The sequence below is a fragment of the Salmo salar genome, chromosome ssa13, assembly GCF_905237065.1.
Source record: "Salmo salar chromosome ssa13, Ssal_v3.1, whole genome shotgun sequence".
NCBI lineage: Eukaryota > Metazoa > Chordata > Actinopteri > Salmoniformes > Salmonidae > Salmo > Salmo salar.
The window spans coordinates 73,162,363-73,183,564 of NC_059454.1; the positions used below are offsets into that span (position 1 = coordinate 73,162,363).

General features: G+C 39.6%; 1 protein-coding gene across 6 annotated transcripts in view; it reads left to right on the forward strand.

Moving 5' to 3' along the window:
- dyrk1aa (dual-specificity tyrosine-(Y)-phosphorylation regulated kinase 1A, a) overlaps positions 1-21,202 on the forward strand; it is a 59,330-nt gene that overhangs the window by 15,657 nt on the left and 22,471 nt on the right. For 3 of the 6 annotated variants that reach the window (XR_006758621.1, XM_014137264.2, XM_014137267.2), the window contains exon 2: positions 12,978-13,047. The exons of 2 other annotated variants lie outside the window; for them this stretch is intronic. Coding sequence is in view for 3 of the 4 variants with exons in the window: in XM_014137264.2 (XP_013992739.1) it covers positions 13,038-13,047 (10 nt within the window). In the remaining variant the exon portion in view is untranslated. Of the gene's footprint in view, positions 1-12,636; positions 12,750-12,977; positions 13,048-21,202 lie in introns of those variants that run through there. One more of the 6 variants, XM_014137266.2, reaches the window with a different exon arrangement.

Consider the following 21,202-nt stretch of genomic DNA (forward strand, 5'->3'; position numbering starts at 1 on the left):
AGGAGTGTTAATTCACCTGTTACCATACATGTTTTATTTTAAAACATTTATCTTACAAAGGAGTTGTTTAATCTAACTGCTTAACTATTTATTTGTACATGGAATTGTATTTGTTTTTTTTACTCCTTTTTTTTCTAATCTTTACAGGAAAATTCCACGGTACTATCTGATGTGTGGAGACATTTCACCGCAGCTAATCTAGATGGAAAAGCTGTGTACGTTTGCAAATACTGTGCCAAATTATATGTGAAGAATGCAACAAAGATGCAGAATGATCTGACCAAGTGCATAAAGTTTCCTCAGCGCTCACAACAAGCAACCTCTGACAAAAGTCCCTCTACTTCTATTCGAGGTGAAAATTATGAATCAGACACTTTATCGATAGCAACAGCTCATGGTCCTCCTGGAATCAGATTTTAATTTTTTTACTCAATGGAGGAACGTAGTCAGAGATGCAGATGAATGTCATGCTCAAGCTGTGTATGCAACTGGTTCACCTCTGATGCTCACAGGCAATGTGTATTGGAAGAGATTTCTGAAAGTTCTTCACCCAGCATACACCCCTCCAACCAGACATGCTTTATCTACTAATTTGCTGGATGCAGAGTTCAACAGAGTTCAAGTGAAGGTCAAGCAAATCATAGAGAAAGCAGACTGTATTGCAATCATCTCTGATGGGTGGTCGAATGTTTGTGGGCAAGGAATAATTAACTACATCATCTCCACCCCTCAACCAGTATTCTACAAGAGCACAGACAGAAGGGACAACAGACACACCGGTCTCTACATTGCAGATGAGCTGAAGGCAGTCATCAATGACCTTGGACCACAGAAGGTATTTGCACTGGTGACCGTTAATGCTGCGAACATGAAGGCTGCTTGGTCTAAAGTGGAGGAGTCCTACCCTCACATCACACCCATTTGCTGTGCTGCTCATGCATTGAATCTGCTCCTCAAGGACATCATGGCACAGAAAACAATGGATACACACTACAAGAGAGCCAAGGAAATGGTTAGGTATGTGAAGGGTCATCAAGTTATAGCAGCAATCTACCTCACCAAGCGAAGTGAGAAGAATAAGAGGACCACATTGAAGCTGCCCAGCAACACCCGTATGGGGTGGTGTAGTCATCATGTTTGATAGTCTCCTGGAGGGGATGGAGTCTCTCCAAGAAATGTCCATATCACAGTCTGCCGATATGGACAGCCCCATCAAGAGGATCCTCCTAGATTATGTATTTTGAGAGAGAGTGGTAAGCAGCCTGAAACTCCTGAAACCTATAGCAGTAGCCATTGCATGGATTGAGGGAGACCATGTCTTCCTGTCTGATGTTCAGACTCTGCTTGCAGATGTAAGAGAAGAAATCCGTACTGCCCTGCCCACTTCACTGTTGCTCCAAGCAGAGGAAACTGCAGTTCTGAAATGCATCAAAAAGCGTGAAGACTTCTGCCTGAAACCCATACACGCTGCAGCATACATGTTTGACCCCCAAATATGCTGTTAAGAGCATCCTGTCTGGTGCAGAGATCAACAAGGCCTATGGTGTCATCACTACCGTGTCTCACCACTGTGGCCTGGATGAGGGCAAGGTTATTGGCAGTCTGGCAAAGTACACTTCCAAGCAAGGGATTTGGGATGGAAATGCAATATGGCAGTCGTGCCAACATATCTCGTCAGCCACCTGGTGGAAGGGACTTTGTGGATCTGAGGCTCTTTCCGCTGTTGCCTCCATCATCCTCCAAATCCCACCAACATCAGCCGCCTCAGAGCGCAACTGGTCCTTGTTTGCGAACACACATACCAAAGCACGCAACAGGCTGACCATTACAAGGGTTGAAAAATTGGTGGTCATCTTGGCAGATTTGAGGCTTTTTGAGCCTGACAATTTGCTATCCTCAACAAGGTTGGAAAGTGACAGTGAAGATGAGGCCTCAGAGTCTGATGTTCAAGAGGTGGACATTGAGGTGGTCCAGGAAGAAGACATGGAACCCTGAGAGGAAGACAGCCAAAGCTTTAGTTTCTAGACTATCATTTTACAGATGTATGTTAAATACTTTTGGGAGATGCGATGGATCATTCAGTATTCCCTTTCTTTTGTTGTTCAGTGAAATCATCCCACGTGTCAACTCATTTAATTAAAGTTCAATTCATTATTAAATTGTTGCTTTGTTTTTTCTATTGGAAAGATTTAATCATTTACCTTATAATAAGTAGACATAATTGCAATAGGTTTATGTTTCTGTCTCCATATGATATGGTAAATATATCCAATGCAAAAAACATTACATTTAAATGGTATTAATATTAATTTGCATATATTTCCGTTAATTCCCATATATTCCCAATATTTCCCACGGAAAGTTTCCACCTCTGAATATTCCCCAAAATGTGCAACCCCAATGGCCACTAATAAAAAGATGAGGACCCGATCAGCTTTCTATAGGCTAGGCCTACTATATTTATTTCTCAACTTTCCTAATATTTAGCACATTGCTTATATTTACAACAGAAGTATAGCCTACCTGGCTGGCGAGAACAAAACCATGGTGAAAGCATCCTCCGTTTGCCATGTAAGTGCATAGATAACATGTATTTTTCCCGCTGCCCCTGTTTCGATACAGGTCCATTCTAAATCCGAACAAATGTCACACATATATTATTCTGTATATGTAAAGACAAGATTAAGTCAATAATAGTCTGATGGGTGACAATATTAGCCTATCACTTGTGAATTATATATTATCACTTGTGAATGATGCCCAGCATTAGAAACAATGCCTTTTTTTGTGCAACTTTTTTTAATCATAGTCACACACCTCATGTACCCTAGCCCATAGGCCTATGTGTTTTAATAAGGTTTGTATCACAACTAGTGGCCAAATAACTTCTTAAAATAAAGTACATTAATCTGCTTTACAAGGGGTGCGGTGCCTATCTGGCATATATAAGCAGTGACTGAGATTCAAATTTGGGGAAGATCATTTTCACCATAAAAATGCTAATTTATAATAAAAGCATTACATGCATAATTGCTTTTGTGTTCACTTTTGATAATGGTGTTTTCCACTAATGGAACATTGGCGCTTATAGCCTACTACCATGTGCGCATTGCTGCGCTTATAATAAAGAAATAGCCTAATAGTTTATGAACATTTTAAGCTAAACATTCTGATCTGTTGTGTCAGATACATTGCATAAAAAAGGTTTTTTGTTGCTTGTGGTTGTATTAATTTGTGATCTATTGTATCCCACAACTGTCCCAGACTATGTTTGGAATATTTATTTATTTTACAGAATAGGTCGACTTTTGTACTGTGGGGATAGTAGATTGTTTGCTGTTCGTTAGGCCTACACATCTTGTTGGCTGACGAAAAGTAAATGTGCACAGTTCTTCCAATATGCACCTCGGATTTGGATAAGGACACTCACTGTTGTGTCCCAGATGTGTCTGTCTTCATTTGTAGCATGTGAGTAAGATCCGATCGCGTGACGGAAATCCATGTGAGGGCACAACGCAGCAATCCGGACGCAAAAAGGCATATACATTTGAATTCGGAAGTTTACATACACTTATGTTGGAGTCATTAAAACTCGTTTTTCAACCACTCCAGAAATGTCTTGTCACAAAGCCCTGACCTCAAGCCTATAGAGAAAGCGTGTGCGAGCAAGGAAGCCTTCAAACCTTACTCAGTTACACCAGCTCTGTCAGGAGGAATGGGCCAAAATTCACCCAAGTTATTGTGGGAAGCTTGTGGAAGGCTACCTGAAACGTTTGACCCAAGTTGAACAATTTAAAGGCAATGCTACCAAATACTATTTGAGTGTATGTAAACTTCTGACCCACTGGGAATGTGATGAAAGAAATAAAAGCTGAAATAAATCATTCTCTGTACTATTATTCTGACATTTCACATTCTTTAAATAAAGTGGTGATCCTAACTGTCCTAAAACGGAATTTTTACTAGGATTAAATGTCAGGAATTGTGAAAAACTGAGTTTAAATGTATTTGGCTAAGGTTTATGTAAACTTCAGCTGTATTTCTTTACGGTGCATTACGGCCACAAAGGGGTTGCCACCTTGAAATTTGAGGCATGTGGAAAAAACAACGCGGAGCTCATGCCTTTCATGCATTCTCCATGTGCTGATGACGATTTAGTCTAAAGAGGATTATAGTGACTTGGGAAAACGATTACATTTCTAAAGGTGGCAAATCATTAGTATGAAAACCTTTTGGAGATGGAGTATAACTTTAGCTAGCTAAGATTGAGGGGCCTGGTTTTAACTAACGAAGATAGCTAGGTATTTTAAAATTACTTTTCTTCTAGCTATGGCAATTGCCATCTCTCTAAAGTAAATTTGTCAAAATGACAAAGTTGTTTCCTACTATTTACTTTTCTACTTCAGGAATGTCATCATATATCCAGACCACTATAGTGTCTTCTCAGATAATTTTAGCTAGATTGCTAGCTATCGAAGTCTGTGAGCTAATTACACTGCCTTCATAAAGTTTTCACACCCCTTGACTTTTTCCACATTTTGTTGTCTTACAAGGTGGGATTAAAATAGATCTAATTGTAATTTTTTCATCACAGATCTACACAAACTACTTTAATGTCCATGTGGGGAAAAAAGTCAATACATGTTAGAAATCACCTTTGGCACCGATTACAGCTGTGAGTCTTTCTGGGTAAATCCCTAAGAGCTTGGCAGACCTGTATTGTACAATATTTGCACATTATTATTAAAAAAATTCTTCAAGCTCTGTCTAGTTGGATGTTAATCATTGCGTGACAGCCATTTTCAAGTCTTGCTGTAGATTTTCAAGCAGATTTAAGTCAAAACTGTAACTATGCCAGTCAGGAACATCTGGGTGGAGAAGTGCAACTGAAGCACGAAATTACTACATTTACATTCATGATTTGGAGCGAACCCTGACTGAAGCTTAGCAGAATTTCCAATAATAAGTATTTTAGATCTGCGTTTACAAAACACAGCAAGATATTTTTCTGCGTTATCTTTCCTTTTCTGCGTGAAAAATGCGGAATCCTGCCATTACCCCTGCTTGCTGTTCGGTCCTCAATCAAAGCGGAGTAAATAGCTTATGCGCCCCGACTCCATGATTCCAACAGTTCACCCAAGTGTTTATATCTAAATTGCGAATCAAATCACAATTCCAACATTTGGTTAAAAATATGGCCTCCATTTCTTTTATCATACAGCCCTATGTGGAATTGATCTCAAATGCGTGCAGAAATGGTTGAAAATGCATAAAAAATATGTTTGATTGAAGTTTAATTGAACAGTGTGAAGGGAAAGGGGGATACCTAGTCAGTTGTACACCTGAATGCATTCAACTGAAATTTGTCATCTGCATTTAAAAACAATCAGAATGGAGAAAGCCCCATTTTGAAATCACTTAGAATGTATGTGTTGGCACCCTAGGCTCACTCAATTCTCATAAAGCAAATTCAAACTTTGTTGCTCCTTGAAGTTCAGTTGTAGAAGTCATCTGTGTTTTTAGAAGTTTTCTTCCACTTTGACATTAGAGTATTTTGTGTAGATCGTTGACCAAAAATGGCAATTAAATCCATTTGAATCTTACTTTGTAACAAAACAGAATGTGGAAAGTCTAGGGTTGTGAATACTTTATGGCTCTTGGTTAAAAGGCTTGAGCAAAATACCACATTACTTCTTACTAGTAATACATTTCTAGTTTTATCAACATTACAAAGCATGCTCATCCGTTTTTGGTGTAGTTATGGCAAACATTTTCTTCTCTCATTCAGGTTGTGTTTTAAACAAAGACATTTTATTTTCATAGTACATGTAGCTCTTCAGTCAGTCCTGACAATGGTAGCCTATGGTATTTTGTCCACTTCAAATAGCCTAGTGATAACACAGATCAATGCAAAACACTCACCAGAAAACGTTTTTGAAAAAGAATAATTTCTATCATGGTGAATATCAGACTTCTCTTTCACTGTTGCTAACTGTTAGCCAAAAACTACTGGAGAATAGCAGTTCCGGTATTTGCGTCATTCTGATTGATCAAGAGACCCAAGAGCAATTTTTTTTATTTAGACTATCCGAATATCTGTAAACATGTCATATGATTTGAATAGTGAAATAGATTTCAAATGCCCATCTCTACTAGATATTACGGATGTGACAAATGGATAATTTAGCTTAACATTTAAACTGCCATTTTTAAAAATCTGTTTCATACAATTCCACGTCAATTTACAATGCAGAATAATGGTTCTATAACATATGAATGACCTTTTAGGTTCGGGCAATGAAGTTATATCCACCGCGACCGTTTACAGACATAAAATGCAGCTATAGTAACATGTCGATAGCAACAATTTACAACTTTTTAGACAATAATAATAAATACAAATTTGACGCGTCTGTACCTTTTCAGACACTAGAATTCTGCTCCGGCGTAGAATGTTCTGTATTGTTTCCCTAACAACAACAAACATTCCTGATTGATGTGCTGCTGTTTGTTTTTTATGGTTGGGTAGCTAGATGTTTTCTTTCTAGTAAATGTCTTGGTAAATCACGGTATTTAACCAACTTTTTTAGGAAAGGGTGGTCTGCAGGCAAGCTGCGCGCAGCAGTTTGAGATTATTTGATTAACAGTTCTGGTCGCCTAGTGATGGACGTTAGTCCTGCTTCAGAAGCTGCGTTCCTTTACAGACAAGTAAAATGCCCGTTCATATCTCCAGAGAAGGTTTTGTGTCGGCATTTAGAAAGCTGTAGTGTAGCCAACCCTAACAGACAAACATGACGTAGCCGAGGCGCTTTCAAGGGGCCACATTCCATTATGTCTGAAAAGGGTAATCCATACAGGCTACCGGTAGCCTACTGTAATTTCATATTATAAAACAAAAACACCCCCCACCCACGAAGACGAAGAGTGCTCGCAAGACTGGCCCAAAGATACCTCTATATCCTGGCGATACCGGTGCCATGAATAGTTTGACAGTGGTCACCAACCTTTTCTGAGTCACAATCACTTTAGCAGTCAAAAAGCAAGCTGAGATCTACGTCTCAGATTTTTTATATATATATATATATATATATAAAAAGAAAACCAATCAAACCTGTCACACAATTTCTGAGCAGCCTAATTTCCGGATTCGCGCTGAGAGTCACGTGGGTTGCATCAGCCAGGCTAACTTTTATGCATGATAAAAAATAATGGTTTGTGATACAAATGTGAAAAGCATGTCATACATCCTTCCTACCAGTCAGAATATGTGAGCGGTTGAGCAGTTGGAAATCACACTCATCCCACATGGAGTGGTCTTTGCGCACACTCCGTGTCTCAATGAACTTTCCCCACTCTGGCGATCACAGGAAAAAAACTGCTGCTCCGTTCATTTTTTGTTTAAAAAGATAATTTAACCAACACCCCATCTACTTTTGTGACTCTATACCATTTGTTTTTTTAAAGTAGGCTATCCTAAGAAGCTTCAACATTTCAACCTGTTGTAGGCTATTAAACAAGGACCTACCTGATGATTTGCTGCTGCTGTTTAAAAAAACAAGTAGCCTTTTCTATTGATGATCAGAAACTTCAGTTTTAACTAGCTCTGTTGCGCTCACGCTTTACAGCTAATAGATAACTTTAGCACTGTTACAAACTTGGACTCCTCTTTTGTTAACAATAGCCTATATTGAATTTTTTTTTAAGTATCCGGTGCTGCTGCATGGGCGCATTCATTGCCTTGCTATCAATTAAACAGGCTGTGTGACCTATTTCTCTGCGCATTAGTGGTGGGATAGGCTAAATAAATACAACAGAATAGGCTTAATTAAAAGAACAGTGATGAAGGAAATGAAAAATGCTGGGCAGAGCATGACGAGCTAGTGGCAGAGCCGTACCAGAGTGAAAGTGAAACGCTCCACACTCCAGCCAAATTACGCAAGCTCGGCTCCTCGCGCCACTACAGCTCCTCTCCGCTCACATCCTCTGCTCTCAATAACGTTTCAGTGAGAATTGCCAGAACAATCTGACATACCAACAATATTTTCTTCCTTGTGTTCCTTGTTTGCTACATGGGGTTTGTAGGTGTTTTTGTTTATAATAGAAGAGTTTGATTAAACTGAACCAAGGTGTACCGGGTTGTGGCATTTCGTGTGACCGGGCAAGGGTGGGGCGACCTGCTGAAATCGAACAGTAAGTAATATGCTCTACTGGGTCATCATTGTCAACATGGCAGCAGCATGGATTGCTCAGAAACAAATGTATTTTCCATAAGATTTACAGCTCCTTCAGAAAGTATTAATACCCTCTGACTTATTCCACATTTCTTTTGTTACAGCCTGGATTCAAAATAGATTAAATTACAAAAAAAATCAATTTACACAAAATACCCCATAATGAAAGTGAAAACATGTTTTTAGAAATCTTTGCTAATTTATTGAAAATGAAATACAGAAATATGTCAGTTACACCATTACAGCTGTGAGTCTTTCTGGGTAAGTCCCTAAGAGCTTTCCACACCGGGATTGTGCAACATTTGCCCATTATTCTTTTCAAAATTCTTCAAGCTCTGTCAAATTGGTTGTTGATCATTTCTAGACAACCATTTTCATATCTTGCCATAGATATTTAAGTCAAAACTGTAACTTGGCCACTCAGGAACATTCACTGTCTTCTTGGTAAGCAACTCCAGTGTAGATTTGGCCTTGTTTTTAGGTTATTGTCTTGCTGAAAGGGGAATTCATCTCCCACTGTCTGTCTGTTGGAAAGCAGACAACCAGGTCTTCCGCTAGGATTTTGCCTGTGCTTACCTCTATTTTCTAAGTAAAAGAACATTGATCCTTTTTTTTTTCTCCTGAGATTAAAGTCTTACTTATTGCAACTGATGTTTTTTTCAAATGATGTCTTTTATTACCACAGAAAAGTAAGTAAATAGCACACATCTTGAAAAATAAATGATAGGTAAAAAAGAAAGAAAAGAAGTGTTAAGTATAATGTATTTGTGATTTTACATGGCCTTATGTATTTAAAATTATTAGGTAGGGTCCTATAAAATCTGTTAGATTTTTTTGCCAAATTCTGTTTTTGTTTTCAATTTTCCCATTTGATGTTCTTAGTCCATAACAATAAGTAGTTAAAATCATCGCGAATGGCTACACGGTGGTAGACACACGGTGGTAGACACACAGTGGTAGACACACGGTGGTAGACACACAGTGGTAGACACACGGTGGTAGACACACAGTGGTAGACACACAGTGGTAGACACACAGTGGTAGACACACAGTGGTAGACGCGCGCTCTGCACACACACGGGCATTCTCGTTGCCTCTTCAGAAAGTTGAAGGAAATACGAATCACTGATTCATTCTGTTCATGTATTATGATAAACTTGGGCAAATTAATAAATGTTCAATACATTTTGTTGATTTCCTACTAAGGTCAATACATTTTTGAATATTGTTGAATTCTGTTTTAATGCTCATGAGGATGTGGCATGTTAGCGACGCTGCTATTTCGTAACTTAGCTATTTCTATTCCATCCCTTCGTTTAAGCCACTGCAACAGTTGTTTAAAAATGTTGACTGGCAAAAGAGATGTTATAGCATGCCTGTCAACTGGCAAAGGCAAAAGTTTGATATATCAAGCATGGCCAGGTTTGTGCACTTTGCGGTTTGAGGTATACCCAGAGCAATGACCGACGAATGCTTTATGTGGTATGCCCATTATTACCGATAATGGAGGTGCATGTGGGGATTTTGAACATATTCCAGTTCTGTTCACAAAAGATTACATGTTTGGTAGCGAGACCGAGCCCAAAACAGACCGTCAGAGTAGAAAGATAATACGATTGAGAAACAACGTGAACCAACCTCCATGCACAGCTAATGCGATATATGAAGAGGATACTGATATTCATCAGAATATTATTTGCTGGCCAATTAGCATGAGATTTTTTTATCTCATGAAAATGACATTGGTGGTTTAAAGACCAATGCCTAGGGCCCTATAAAATCTGGAATCACGGAATCAAGACATTAAAACGGAATTCAACAACATTCAAAAATGTATTGAATAGTAGGAAATCTACTAAATGTATTGAATTTATTAGAACATTAATTAATTTGCCCAAGATTACGAAAAGACATTTAGAAATGCATAAGCGATTTGTATTTTCCTACCAACTTTCTGAAGAGGCAACGGCCCAGGAATGCCCGTCTGTATGTGTGTGTTAGTCTAGTACTACGTGTAGCCGTTAGTGATGGTGCTAATGACAACAGTCTTCTGGTAGGTGGAAAGGCATTTCCCAAAAAACTCAAGTCTATGCCTACCTGGAAGAATGATATCATGATTATTTGCATCAATCCAGTGGTGATTTGTTTAACAAACTCGGGCTGCCGAGTGGCGCAGCGGTCTAAGGCACTGCATCTCAGTGCTAGAGGCATCACTACAGACCGTGGTTCCATTCCAGGCTGTATCACAAACAGCCGTGATTGGAAGTCCGCCCCAGCGTCTTCCGGGTTAGGGTTTGGCCGGGGTAGGCCGTCATTGTAAATAAGAATTTGTTCTTAGAACTTCTTAGGGATAGCCCCCCTTTTTTACATTTTCGTCTAAAATGACATACCCAAATCTAACTGCCTGCAGCTCAGGCCCTGAAGCATGGATATGCATATTCTTGGTACCATTTGAAAAGAGAACACTTTGAAGTTTGTGAAAATGTGAATTGAATGTAGGAGAATATAACAGAATAGATCTGATAGAAGAAAATACAAAGGGAAAAAAAAATATTTTTTATTAATTTTACCTACCACCATCTTTGAAATGCAAAAGAAAGGTCCCACTTCCAGCCATCACTCTGGTTGTAATTCTGATGGTGTCCTCAAGATGGCAGCAGTGTATGTGCAACGTTTCACTTGAAGTATGAGTGAACTACATGACATTTAGTGTGATGTCACCCAAGTACATTTGGGCAAATCGTGAAGGAGACATTTGCACTCATATTACATTTTTCGGCAAGAATATCGTCATATCTGTATCCTTGAACTTTGATTTATCTTTTCCAGTATTAGTAGCCATATTATAAGTTCAACATTTTCAAAACAACCAGTTTTCATAACTTCATAACTTTGAATATTCTGATAATTTTTGTCCAAAAGGAAAAAGCAGCTACATTTAGTGACAGATACAGGGTTTACTTTACGGGATACTCCCGTAAAGCCCAGCTCATTGGCTATCTATCTAGCTAGCTTTGTTTGACTCCGATTGGTGCTTATTTGACAAAGTTAGAGTCGATCAAGTGAAGACCGCCCGCGTTATCAGTGTGCCATGAAGGCGTCTCTCTCTGACTAAATTGGTGTCCTGTAGGATATACTACACCCCTAATGATATAGGGAAGTCTGGTTACGTTCTAGGATCTCTGAAGAATAAATACGAATGCCATTTCACTGGTTGAAACAACGTTTAGGGTTAGATTTTCACAGATTCCTTTCTTTGCAAATTCAACGAGTGGAAATACAAGATCGTTCGTGCATGCTATATGGACCTTTTTAGGATATGAACAAGGATTTTATCTAACAAAACGACACTTCATGTTATCTCTGGGACCCATTGGATGATAAATCAGAGCAAGATTTCAGAATGTAAGTACACATTTCACCTTCAGAGGTGAATTTATCAAACCTTTTTTTTGTTAGGACCTCTCCTCAAACAATAGCATGGCATTTTTTCGCAGTAATAGCTACTGTAAATTGGACAGTGCAGTTATATTAACAAGAATTTAAGCTTTCAGCCGATATCAAACACTTATATGTAACGACATTTGTTATTTTTCTAAAAATCTGCGATCGTGACACAAGGCGCTGCATGATTTACAACTGTCCTGTTGACGGGACGCTGATCCCTAAGTTAACTGACTTGCCTCATTAAATAAATGTTAAATATATTAAAATAAAAGGTGCTACAGAAATGTGCTAACCAAGCAAGTATTTTGCTGGTGAGCAGACTGCACACTTGAATTTAAAGGGTATCTACACCCAAAAATTAACATGTATTAGCTTTTTCCCTGAACTCAAGTGGTCTGCTGATGTGGTTTAAACATTGTGGACTTAGAACATCCATATTTGTTGATTTTTCCTTTTTAAAAAAAAGTGTGTTTTTCAGAACGAAAACATGAACAACAGGAAAAAAATCTGAAACCTGGAAAAACAAACAGAACTTAATTTGGGAAAAACTACTGAATTAGGCAGAACAATTATCAGGCCTGTATGATCAGGACAAATGTCATGCACAAAAAGCTTCTTTTTTTCCCTCAAATGTGTGCACAAATTTGTTTACATCCCTGTTAGTGAGCGTTTATCATTTGCCGAGATAATTATCCACCTGACAAGTGTTGCATATCAAGAAGTTTGAACAGCATGATCATTACACAGGTGCACCTTGTGCAGGTGACAATACAAGGCCACTCTAAAATGTGCAATTCTGTCACACAACACAATGCCACAGATGTCAAGTTTTGAGGTATCGTACAATGGCATGCTGACTGCAGCAATGTCTACCAGAGCTGATGCCAGAGAATTTAATGTTAATTTCTCTACCATAAGCCGCCTCCAACATTGTTTCAGAGAATTTGGCAGTACGTTCAACCGGCCTCACAACCGCAGACTATGTGCAAACACACCAGCCCAGGACTTCCACATCCGGCATCTTCACCTGCAGAATCGTCTGAGACAAGCCACCCAGACAGCAGCTGAAATGTAGGAGTGTTTCTGTCTGCAATAAAGCCCTTTTTGTGGGGAAAAAATAATTCTGATTGGCTGGGCCTGGCTCCCAAGTGTGTGGGCTTTAATGTTTGGAAGGTGCAGCACCAGAAAATAATTTAGATATAGGTAATAATCAAGGTTACGACATAGCCTAACAGGAAATAGCCTCGCAAGCTCAAATACACTAAGGCTAATATAGTTAATTGTTTTGTCTTTCTCCAGTGAGCTGTGGTGTGCTGCTGGACTCTCCTGCCAGGATGATATGAGAGTTACCAGGAGACAATGCATACAGGTTAGCTGCTGATCGCTCGCTTTCTCTTCCTTTCTCTCACTTTTTTTGTTAAATGTAGGGAAATACTGTCCGTGACTTAAGGACATATGTTTCATGCCTTCTTTACATCATTGGTGTGCAGTACCTTAAAAATGTCATAGTAGCCTAATACTGATTTCATGAATAGGCTTACATGCCTCAGATAAATCCTTACCTAGGCTGCATATGGGGGTGGCGGTAGCCACGGGGTTAGAGAGGCAGGCCAGTAATTAGAGGGTTGCCGGTTTGAATCCCAGGACTGACGGGAACAATCTGGCGGGAGTGAAAATCTTGCCATAGGTTTTCAAGCCAATTTAAGTCAACTGTAACTAGGCCACTCAGGAACATTCAATGTCGTCTTGGTAAGCAACTCCAACGTACAGTGCATTAGAAAGTATTCAGACCCCTTCCTTTTTCCACATTTTGTAACGTTGCAGCCTTATTCTAAAATTGATTAAATAAATAAAAATTCCTCATCATATACACAATACCCTATAATGACAAAGCGAAAACAGAGTTAGTAACATTTTTGCAAATTTATAATAAAACATAAAACCAAAATACTGTATTTACGTAAGTATTTAGACCCTTTGCTATGAGAGTTGAAATTGAGCTCCAGTACATCCTGTTTCCATTGATCATCCTTGAGATGTTTCTACAACTTGATTGGAGTCCACCTGTGGTAAATTCAATTGATTGGACATGATTTGGTCTTCCCTGTGGCTCAGTGGTAGAGCATGGTAGGGCATGGTGTTTGCAACGCCAGCATGGTGTGTGCAACGCCAGGGTTGTGGGTTCGATTCCCACGGGGGGCCAGTACAATTTTTTATTTTTTTTAAATGTATGCATTCACCACTGTAAGTCGCTCTGGATAAGAGCGTCTGCTAAATGACTAAAATGTAAATGTAAATTTGGAAAGGCTGTCTATATAAGGTCCCACAGTTGACAATGCATGTCAGAGCAAAAACCAAGCCATGAAGTCTAGGGAATTGTCCGTAGAGCTCCGCGACAGGATTGTGTCAAGGCACAGATCTGGGGAAGTGTACCAAAAAATGTCTGCATCATTGAAGGTCTCCAAGAACACAGTGGCCTCCATCATTATTAAATGGAAGAAGTTTGGAACCACCAGAACCCGATGATCACACTGACAGAGCTCCAGAGTTCCTCTGTGGAGATGGGAGAATCATCCAGAAAGACAACCATCTCTGCAGCACTCCACCAATCCGGCCTTTATGGTAGAGTGGACAGACGGAAGTCACTCCTCTGTAAAAGGCGCGTGACAGCTCGCTTGGATTTTTAGGAGTGGATTTTGCCAAAAGGCACCTAAAGGACTCTCAGACCATGAGAAACAAGGAAACCTGGTACCATCCCTACGGTGAAACATGGTGGTATCAGCATCATGCTGTGGGTTTGTTTTTCAGCGACAGGGACTGGGAGACTAGTTAGGATCGAGGGAAAGATAAATGGAGGAAAGTACAGAGAGATCCTTGATGAAAACCTGCTCCTGACCGCTCTGGACCTCAGACTAGGGCGAAGGTTTACCTTCCAACAGGACAATGACCCGAAGCACACAGCCAAGACAAAGCAGGAGTGGCTTCGGGGCAAGTCTCTGAATGTCCTTGAGTGGCCCAGCCAGAGCCCTGACTTGAACCCGATCGAACATTTCTGGAGAGAACTGAAAATTGCTGTGCAGTGACGCTTCTCATCCAACCTAACAAAGCTTGAGCGGATCTGCAGAGAAGAATGTGAGAAACTCCCCAAATACAGGTGTTCCAAACTTGTAGCGTCATACCCAAGAAGACTTGAGGCTGTAATCGCTGCCAAAGGTGATAAAAAAAAAAAAAGTACTGAGTTAAGGGTCTGAATTAGAGGTCGACCGATTAAATCGGAATGGCTGATTTAATTATGGCCGATTTTCAAATTTTTACATTGCACTCCACGAGGAGACTGCGTGGCAGGCTGACTAGCTTTTATGCGAGTGCAGCAATGAGCCAAGGTAAGTTGCTAGCTAGCATTAAACTTATCGTATAAAAAAAACAATCAATCTTAACATAATCACTAGTTAACTATCATGGTTGATGATATAACTAGTTTATCTAGCTTGTCCTGCGTTGCATATAATCGATGCGGTACCTGTTAATTTATCATCGAATCACAGCCTACTTCGGCAAACGGGTTTGTGTACCTAACCATAAACATCAATGCCTTTCTTAAAAGCAATATATATATATATATATATATATATATATATATATATATATATTTATTATTATTATTATTATTATTATTATTATTATTATTATTATATATTTTTTTTAAACCTGTATATTTAGTTAATATTGCGTGCTAAGATGAATTTCTTTTAACTAGGGAAATTGTGTCACTTCTCTTGCGTTCTGTGCAAGCAGAGTCAGAGTATATGCAGCAGTTTAGGCTGCCTGGCTCGTAGCGAACTGTGTGAAGACCATTTCTTCCTAACAAAGACTGTAATTAATTTGCCGGAATTGTACATAATTATGACATAACGATGAAGGTTGTGCAATGTAACAGCAATATATAGACTTAGGGATGCCACCCGTTAGATAAAATATGGAACGGTTCCGTATTTCACTGAAAGAATAAACGTTTTGTTTTCGAAATGATCGTTTTTACGGATTTTACCATATTAATGACCTAAGGCTCGTATTTCTGTGTGTTATATTATAATTAAGTCTATGATTTGATAGAGCAGTCTGACTGAGCGATGGTAGGCAGCAGCAGGCTCGTAAGCATTCATTCAAACAGCACTTTCCTGCATTTGCCAGCAGCTCTTCGCTGTGCTTCAAGCATTGCACTGTCTATCAACTCCCGAGATTAGGCTGGCAATACTATAGTGCCTATAAGAACATCCCATAGTCAAAGGTATATGAAATTCAAATGGTATAGAGAGAAATAGTCCTATAATTCCTATAATAACTACAACCTAAAACTTCTTACCTGGGAATATTGAAGACTCATGTTAAAAGGAACCACCAGCTTTCATATGTTCTCATGTTCTAAGCAAGGAACTTAAACGTTAGCTTTTTTACATGGCAAATATTGCACTTTTACTTTCTTCTCCAACACTTTGCTTTTGCATTATTTAAACCAAATTGATCATGTTTCATTATTTATTTGAGACTAAATAGATTTTATTGATGTATTAAGTTAAAATAAGTGTTCATTCAGTATTATTGTCATTATTACAAATATATATATATATATATACTGCTCAAAAAAATAAAGGGAACACTTAAACAACATATCCTAGATCTGAATGAAAGAAATAATCTTATTAAATACTTTTTTCTTTACATAGTTGAATGTGCTGACAACAAAATCACACAAAAATAATCAATGGAAATCCAATTTATCAACCCATGGAGGTCTGGATTTGGAGTCACACTCAAAATTAAAGTGGAAAACCACACTACAGGCTGATCCAACTTTGATGTAATGTCCTTAAAACAAGTCAAAATGAGGCTCAGTAATGTGTGTGGCCTCCACGTGCCTGTATGACCTCCCTACAACACCTGGGCATGCTCCTGATGAGGTGGCGGATGGTCTCCTGGGGGATCTCCTCCATTTGCGAATAATTGCACCAAATGTTGTCACCTTCTCACCAAGCTGCTTGGCGATGGTCTTGTAGCCCATTCCAGCCTTGTGTAGGTCTACAATCTTGTCACTGACATCCTTGGAGAGCTCTTTGGTCTTGGCCATGGTGGAGAGTTTGGAATCTGATTGATTGATTGCTTCTGTGGACAGGTGTCTTTTATACAGGTAACAAGCTGTGGTTAGGAGCACTCCCTTTAAGTGTGTGCTCCTAATCTCAGCTCGTTACCTGTATAAAAGACACCTGGGAGCCAGAAATCTTTCTGATTGAGAGGGGGTCAAATACTTATTTCCCTCATTAAAATGCAAATCAATTTATAACATTTTTGACATGCGTTTTTCTCTATATTTTTGTTGTTATTCTGTTTTTCACTGTTCAAATAAACCTACCATTAAAATTATAGACTGATAATTTCTTTGTCAGTGGGCAAACATACAAAATCAGCAGGGGATCAAATACTTTTCCCCCCCCACTGTATATATGATCTTATATAAATGTAAGCAAGATTTCAAATGATTATACTTTAGTCAAATATTATATATGTTTGGGCTTATTGCAGTCAATTTGCAGACTAAAAATTATTTGTAATTATTTTCAGCCACCTGACCATCCACTCAAGAAAATAAAAAAATTGGCCCTAGGCTGAATCTAGTTGATGATCCCTGAGATAAGTAGATGGGTCACTATTGTCTAGACATTTACACACGTTCATAAAATATAATGGATGGCCGTAATTACCCCCAGACACACCTGGCTAATTTGATGGGTCATGTAATCAAGTCTTTTGTTTATACATGTAGCTAAACAATGCTAAACAATGAACCATAATCCCAACCCTACTAGCAATACAAACAAATTGTCATATCTAGCAACCATGCATGAAATGTTATAGTAAGAATCTGCAGGTATCTAAAGCTAACCAACTAGGTTCAATGTTAGCTAGCTTTCTGAGATACAAATAATATTACAACACAGATCATACACGTAATGTTAGCTAGCGAGCCATAAAGCTAACATTCATAAGCAGCTAACAATCCGCTTTAACTTGCAATTAAACTACTTTCTAACACAATTTAAAACGTATAATATCTGATAATGTAGCTAGACTCTTACCCATATACAGTACATGGATGAACGCTTCATGGCAGTCTGGATGCCTTTAACTCTGTTTTGTTTCTAGCTACAGCTTGTTTGGCCAGAGTTGTGTCAACATACTCCGGTTCACACTGACCATGTGCAAAAACTTTTTCCCACTGATCTTTGTCGATAGCGCCTGCTAAATTCAGGGCAGCAATGTTCTAGAGCGTTGGGCTAGTAACCGAAAGGTTGCTGGATCGAATCCCCGAGCTGACAAGGTAAAAATCTGTTGTTCTGCCCCTGAGCAAGGCAGTTAACCCACTGTTCCCCGGGCGCCGAAGACGTGGATGTTGATTAAGGCAGCCCCCTCACTTCTCTGATTCAGAGGGGTTGGGTTAAATGCGGAAGACACATTTCAGTTGATGGCATTCAGTTGTGCAACTGACTAGGTATCCGCCCTTTCCATGGCTAACGTTATACAATATATACTGCTCAAAAAAATAAAGGGAACACTAAAATAACACATCCTAAATCTGAATGAATGAAATAATCTTATTAAATACTTTTTTCTTTACATAGTTGAATGTGCTAACAACAAAATCACACAAAAATAATCAATGGAAATCCAATTTATCAACCCATGGAGGTCTGGATTTGGAGTCACACTCAAAATTAAAGTGGAAAACCACACTACAGGCTGATCCAACTTTGATGTAATGTCCTTAAAACAAGTCAAAATGAGGCTCAGTAATGTGTGTTGCCTCCACGTGCCTGTATGACCTCCCTACAACACCTGGGCATGCTCCTGATGAGGTGGCGGATGGTCTCCTGAGGGATCTCCTCCCAGACCTGGACTAAAGCATCCGCCAACTCCTGGACAGTCTGTGGTGCAACGTGGCGTTGGTGGATGGAGCGAGACATGATGTCCCAGATGTGCTCAATTGGATTCAGGTCTGGGGAACGGGCGGGCCAGTCCATAGCATCAATGCCTTCCTCTTGCAGGAACTGCTGACACACTCCAGCCACATGAGGTCTAGCATTGTCTTGCATTAGGAGGAACCCAGGGCCAACCGCACCAGCATATGGTCTCACAAGGGGTCTGAGGGTCTCATCTCGGTACCTAATGGCAGTCAGGCTACCTCTGGCGAGCACATGGAGGGCTGTGCGGCACCCCAAAGAAATGCTACCCCACACCATGACTCACCCACCGCCAAACCGGTCATGCTGGAGGATGTTGCAGGCAGCAGAACGTTCTCCACGGCGTCTCCAGACTCTGTCACGTCTGTCACATGTGCTCAGTGTGAACCTGCTTTCATCTGTGAAGAGCACATGGCGCCAGTTGCCAATCTTGGTGTTCTCTGGCAAATGCCAAACGTCCTGCACGGTGTTGGGCTGTAAGCACAACCCCCACCTGTGGACGTCGGGCCCTCATACCACCCTCATGGAGTCTGTTTCTGACCGTTTGAGTAGACACATGCACATTTGTGGCCTGCTGGAGATCATTTTGCAGGGCTCTGGCTATGCTCCTCCTGCTCCTCCTTGCACAAAGGGGGAGGTAGCGGTCCTGCTGCTGGGTTGTTGCCCTCCTACGGCCTCCTCCACATCTCCTGATGTACTGGCCTGTCTCCTGGTAGCGCCTCCATGCTCTGGACACTACGCTGACAGACACAGCAAACCTTCTTGCCACAGCTCGCAGTGATGTGCCATCCTGGATGAGCTGCACTACCTGAGCCACTTGTGTGGGTTGTCATGCTACCACTAGAGTGAAAGCACCGCCAGCATTCAAAAGTGACCAAAACATCAGCCAGGAAGCATAGGAACTGAAAAGTGGTCTGTGGTCTCCACCTGCAGAACCACTCCTTTATTGGGGGTGTCTTGCTTATTGCCTATAATTTCAACCTGTTGTTTATTCCATTTGCACAACAGCATGTGAAATGTATTGTCAATCAGTGTTGCTTCCTAAGTGGACAGTTTGATTTCACAGAAGTGTGATTGACTTGGAGTTACATTGTGTTGTTTAAGTGTTCCCTTTTATTTTTTTGAGCAGTGTATATATATATATATATATATATATATATATATATATATATATATATATATATATATATATATATATATACATACACACACACACACACACACACACACACACACACACACACACACACACACACACACACACACACACAAAAAAAATCGGCTCATTAATCGGTATCGGCTTTTCGGGGTCCTCCAATAATCGGTATTATTGGGGACAATCGTGCTTCTACACCTGCATTGCTTGCTGTTTGGGGTTTTAGGCTGGGTTTCTGTACAGCACTTCGAGGTATCAGCTGATGTAAGAAGGGCTATATAAATAAATTTGATTTCATTTTGATTTGGTATCGGCATTGAAAAATCATAATCGACCTCTAGTTTGAATACTTATGTAAATGTAATATTTCAGTTTTTTTTTTTAAATACATTTGCAAACATTTCTTAAAACCTGTTTTTGCTTTGTCATTATTAGCTATTGTGTGTAGATCGATGAGGGGGAAAAACTATTTAATTAATTTTAGAATAAGGTTGTAAATGAACAAAATGTATTTTTAGCCTTGTGTTTTATGTTATTGTCCTGCTGAAAGATGAATTTGGATCCCTGTGTCTGTTGGAAAGGAGACTGAACCAGATTTTACCTGTGCTTCACTCTATTCAGTTTCTTTTTATAAAAAACCCCCCCAAAACTCCTTAGTCCTTGCCTATGATACGTGATGGAGCCACCACCATGCTTGAAAATATGAATTGTGGTACTCGGTGATGTTGTTTGATTTGCCTCAAACATACCGCTTTGTTTTCAGGATAAAGTAAATTTATTTTAGTTCCTTATTGCAAACAGGATGCATGTTTTCGAGTATTGTTATTCTGTACAGGCTTCATCCTCAGTTTTGTCTTATCACAGCCATTAAACTCGAACTGTTTTAAAGTCACCATTTGCCTCATATAGAAATCCCTGAGCAGGTTTCCTTCCTAGGAAGGACACCTGTATCTTTGTAGTGACTGGGTGTATTGGTACACAATCTAAAGTGTTATTAATAACTTCACCATGCTCAAAGGGAAATTCAGTGTCTGCCTTTTTTACCCATCTACCAATAGGTGCCCTTCTTTGTGAGGCATTGGCTGGTCTTTGTAGTTTAATATATATTTGAAATTCACTGCTCAACTGAGGGACCTTACAAATATCTATCTGTATGTGTGGGGTACAGAGATGAGGTAGTCTTTCAAAAATCACAGTCAAGTCATATAGAAACAAATGTGGCAAAGCAATTAACTTTTTGTCCTGAATACAAAGTGTATTCTGAGTATCACTCTCCATATTTTCAAGCATAGTGGTGGCTGCATCATGTTATGGGTATGCGGAGAGGACCAATGTTCCCTCTAAGCTGCACGTGG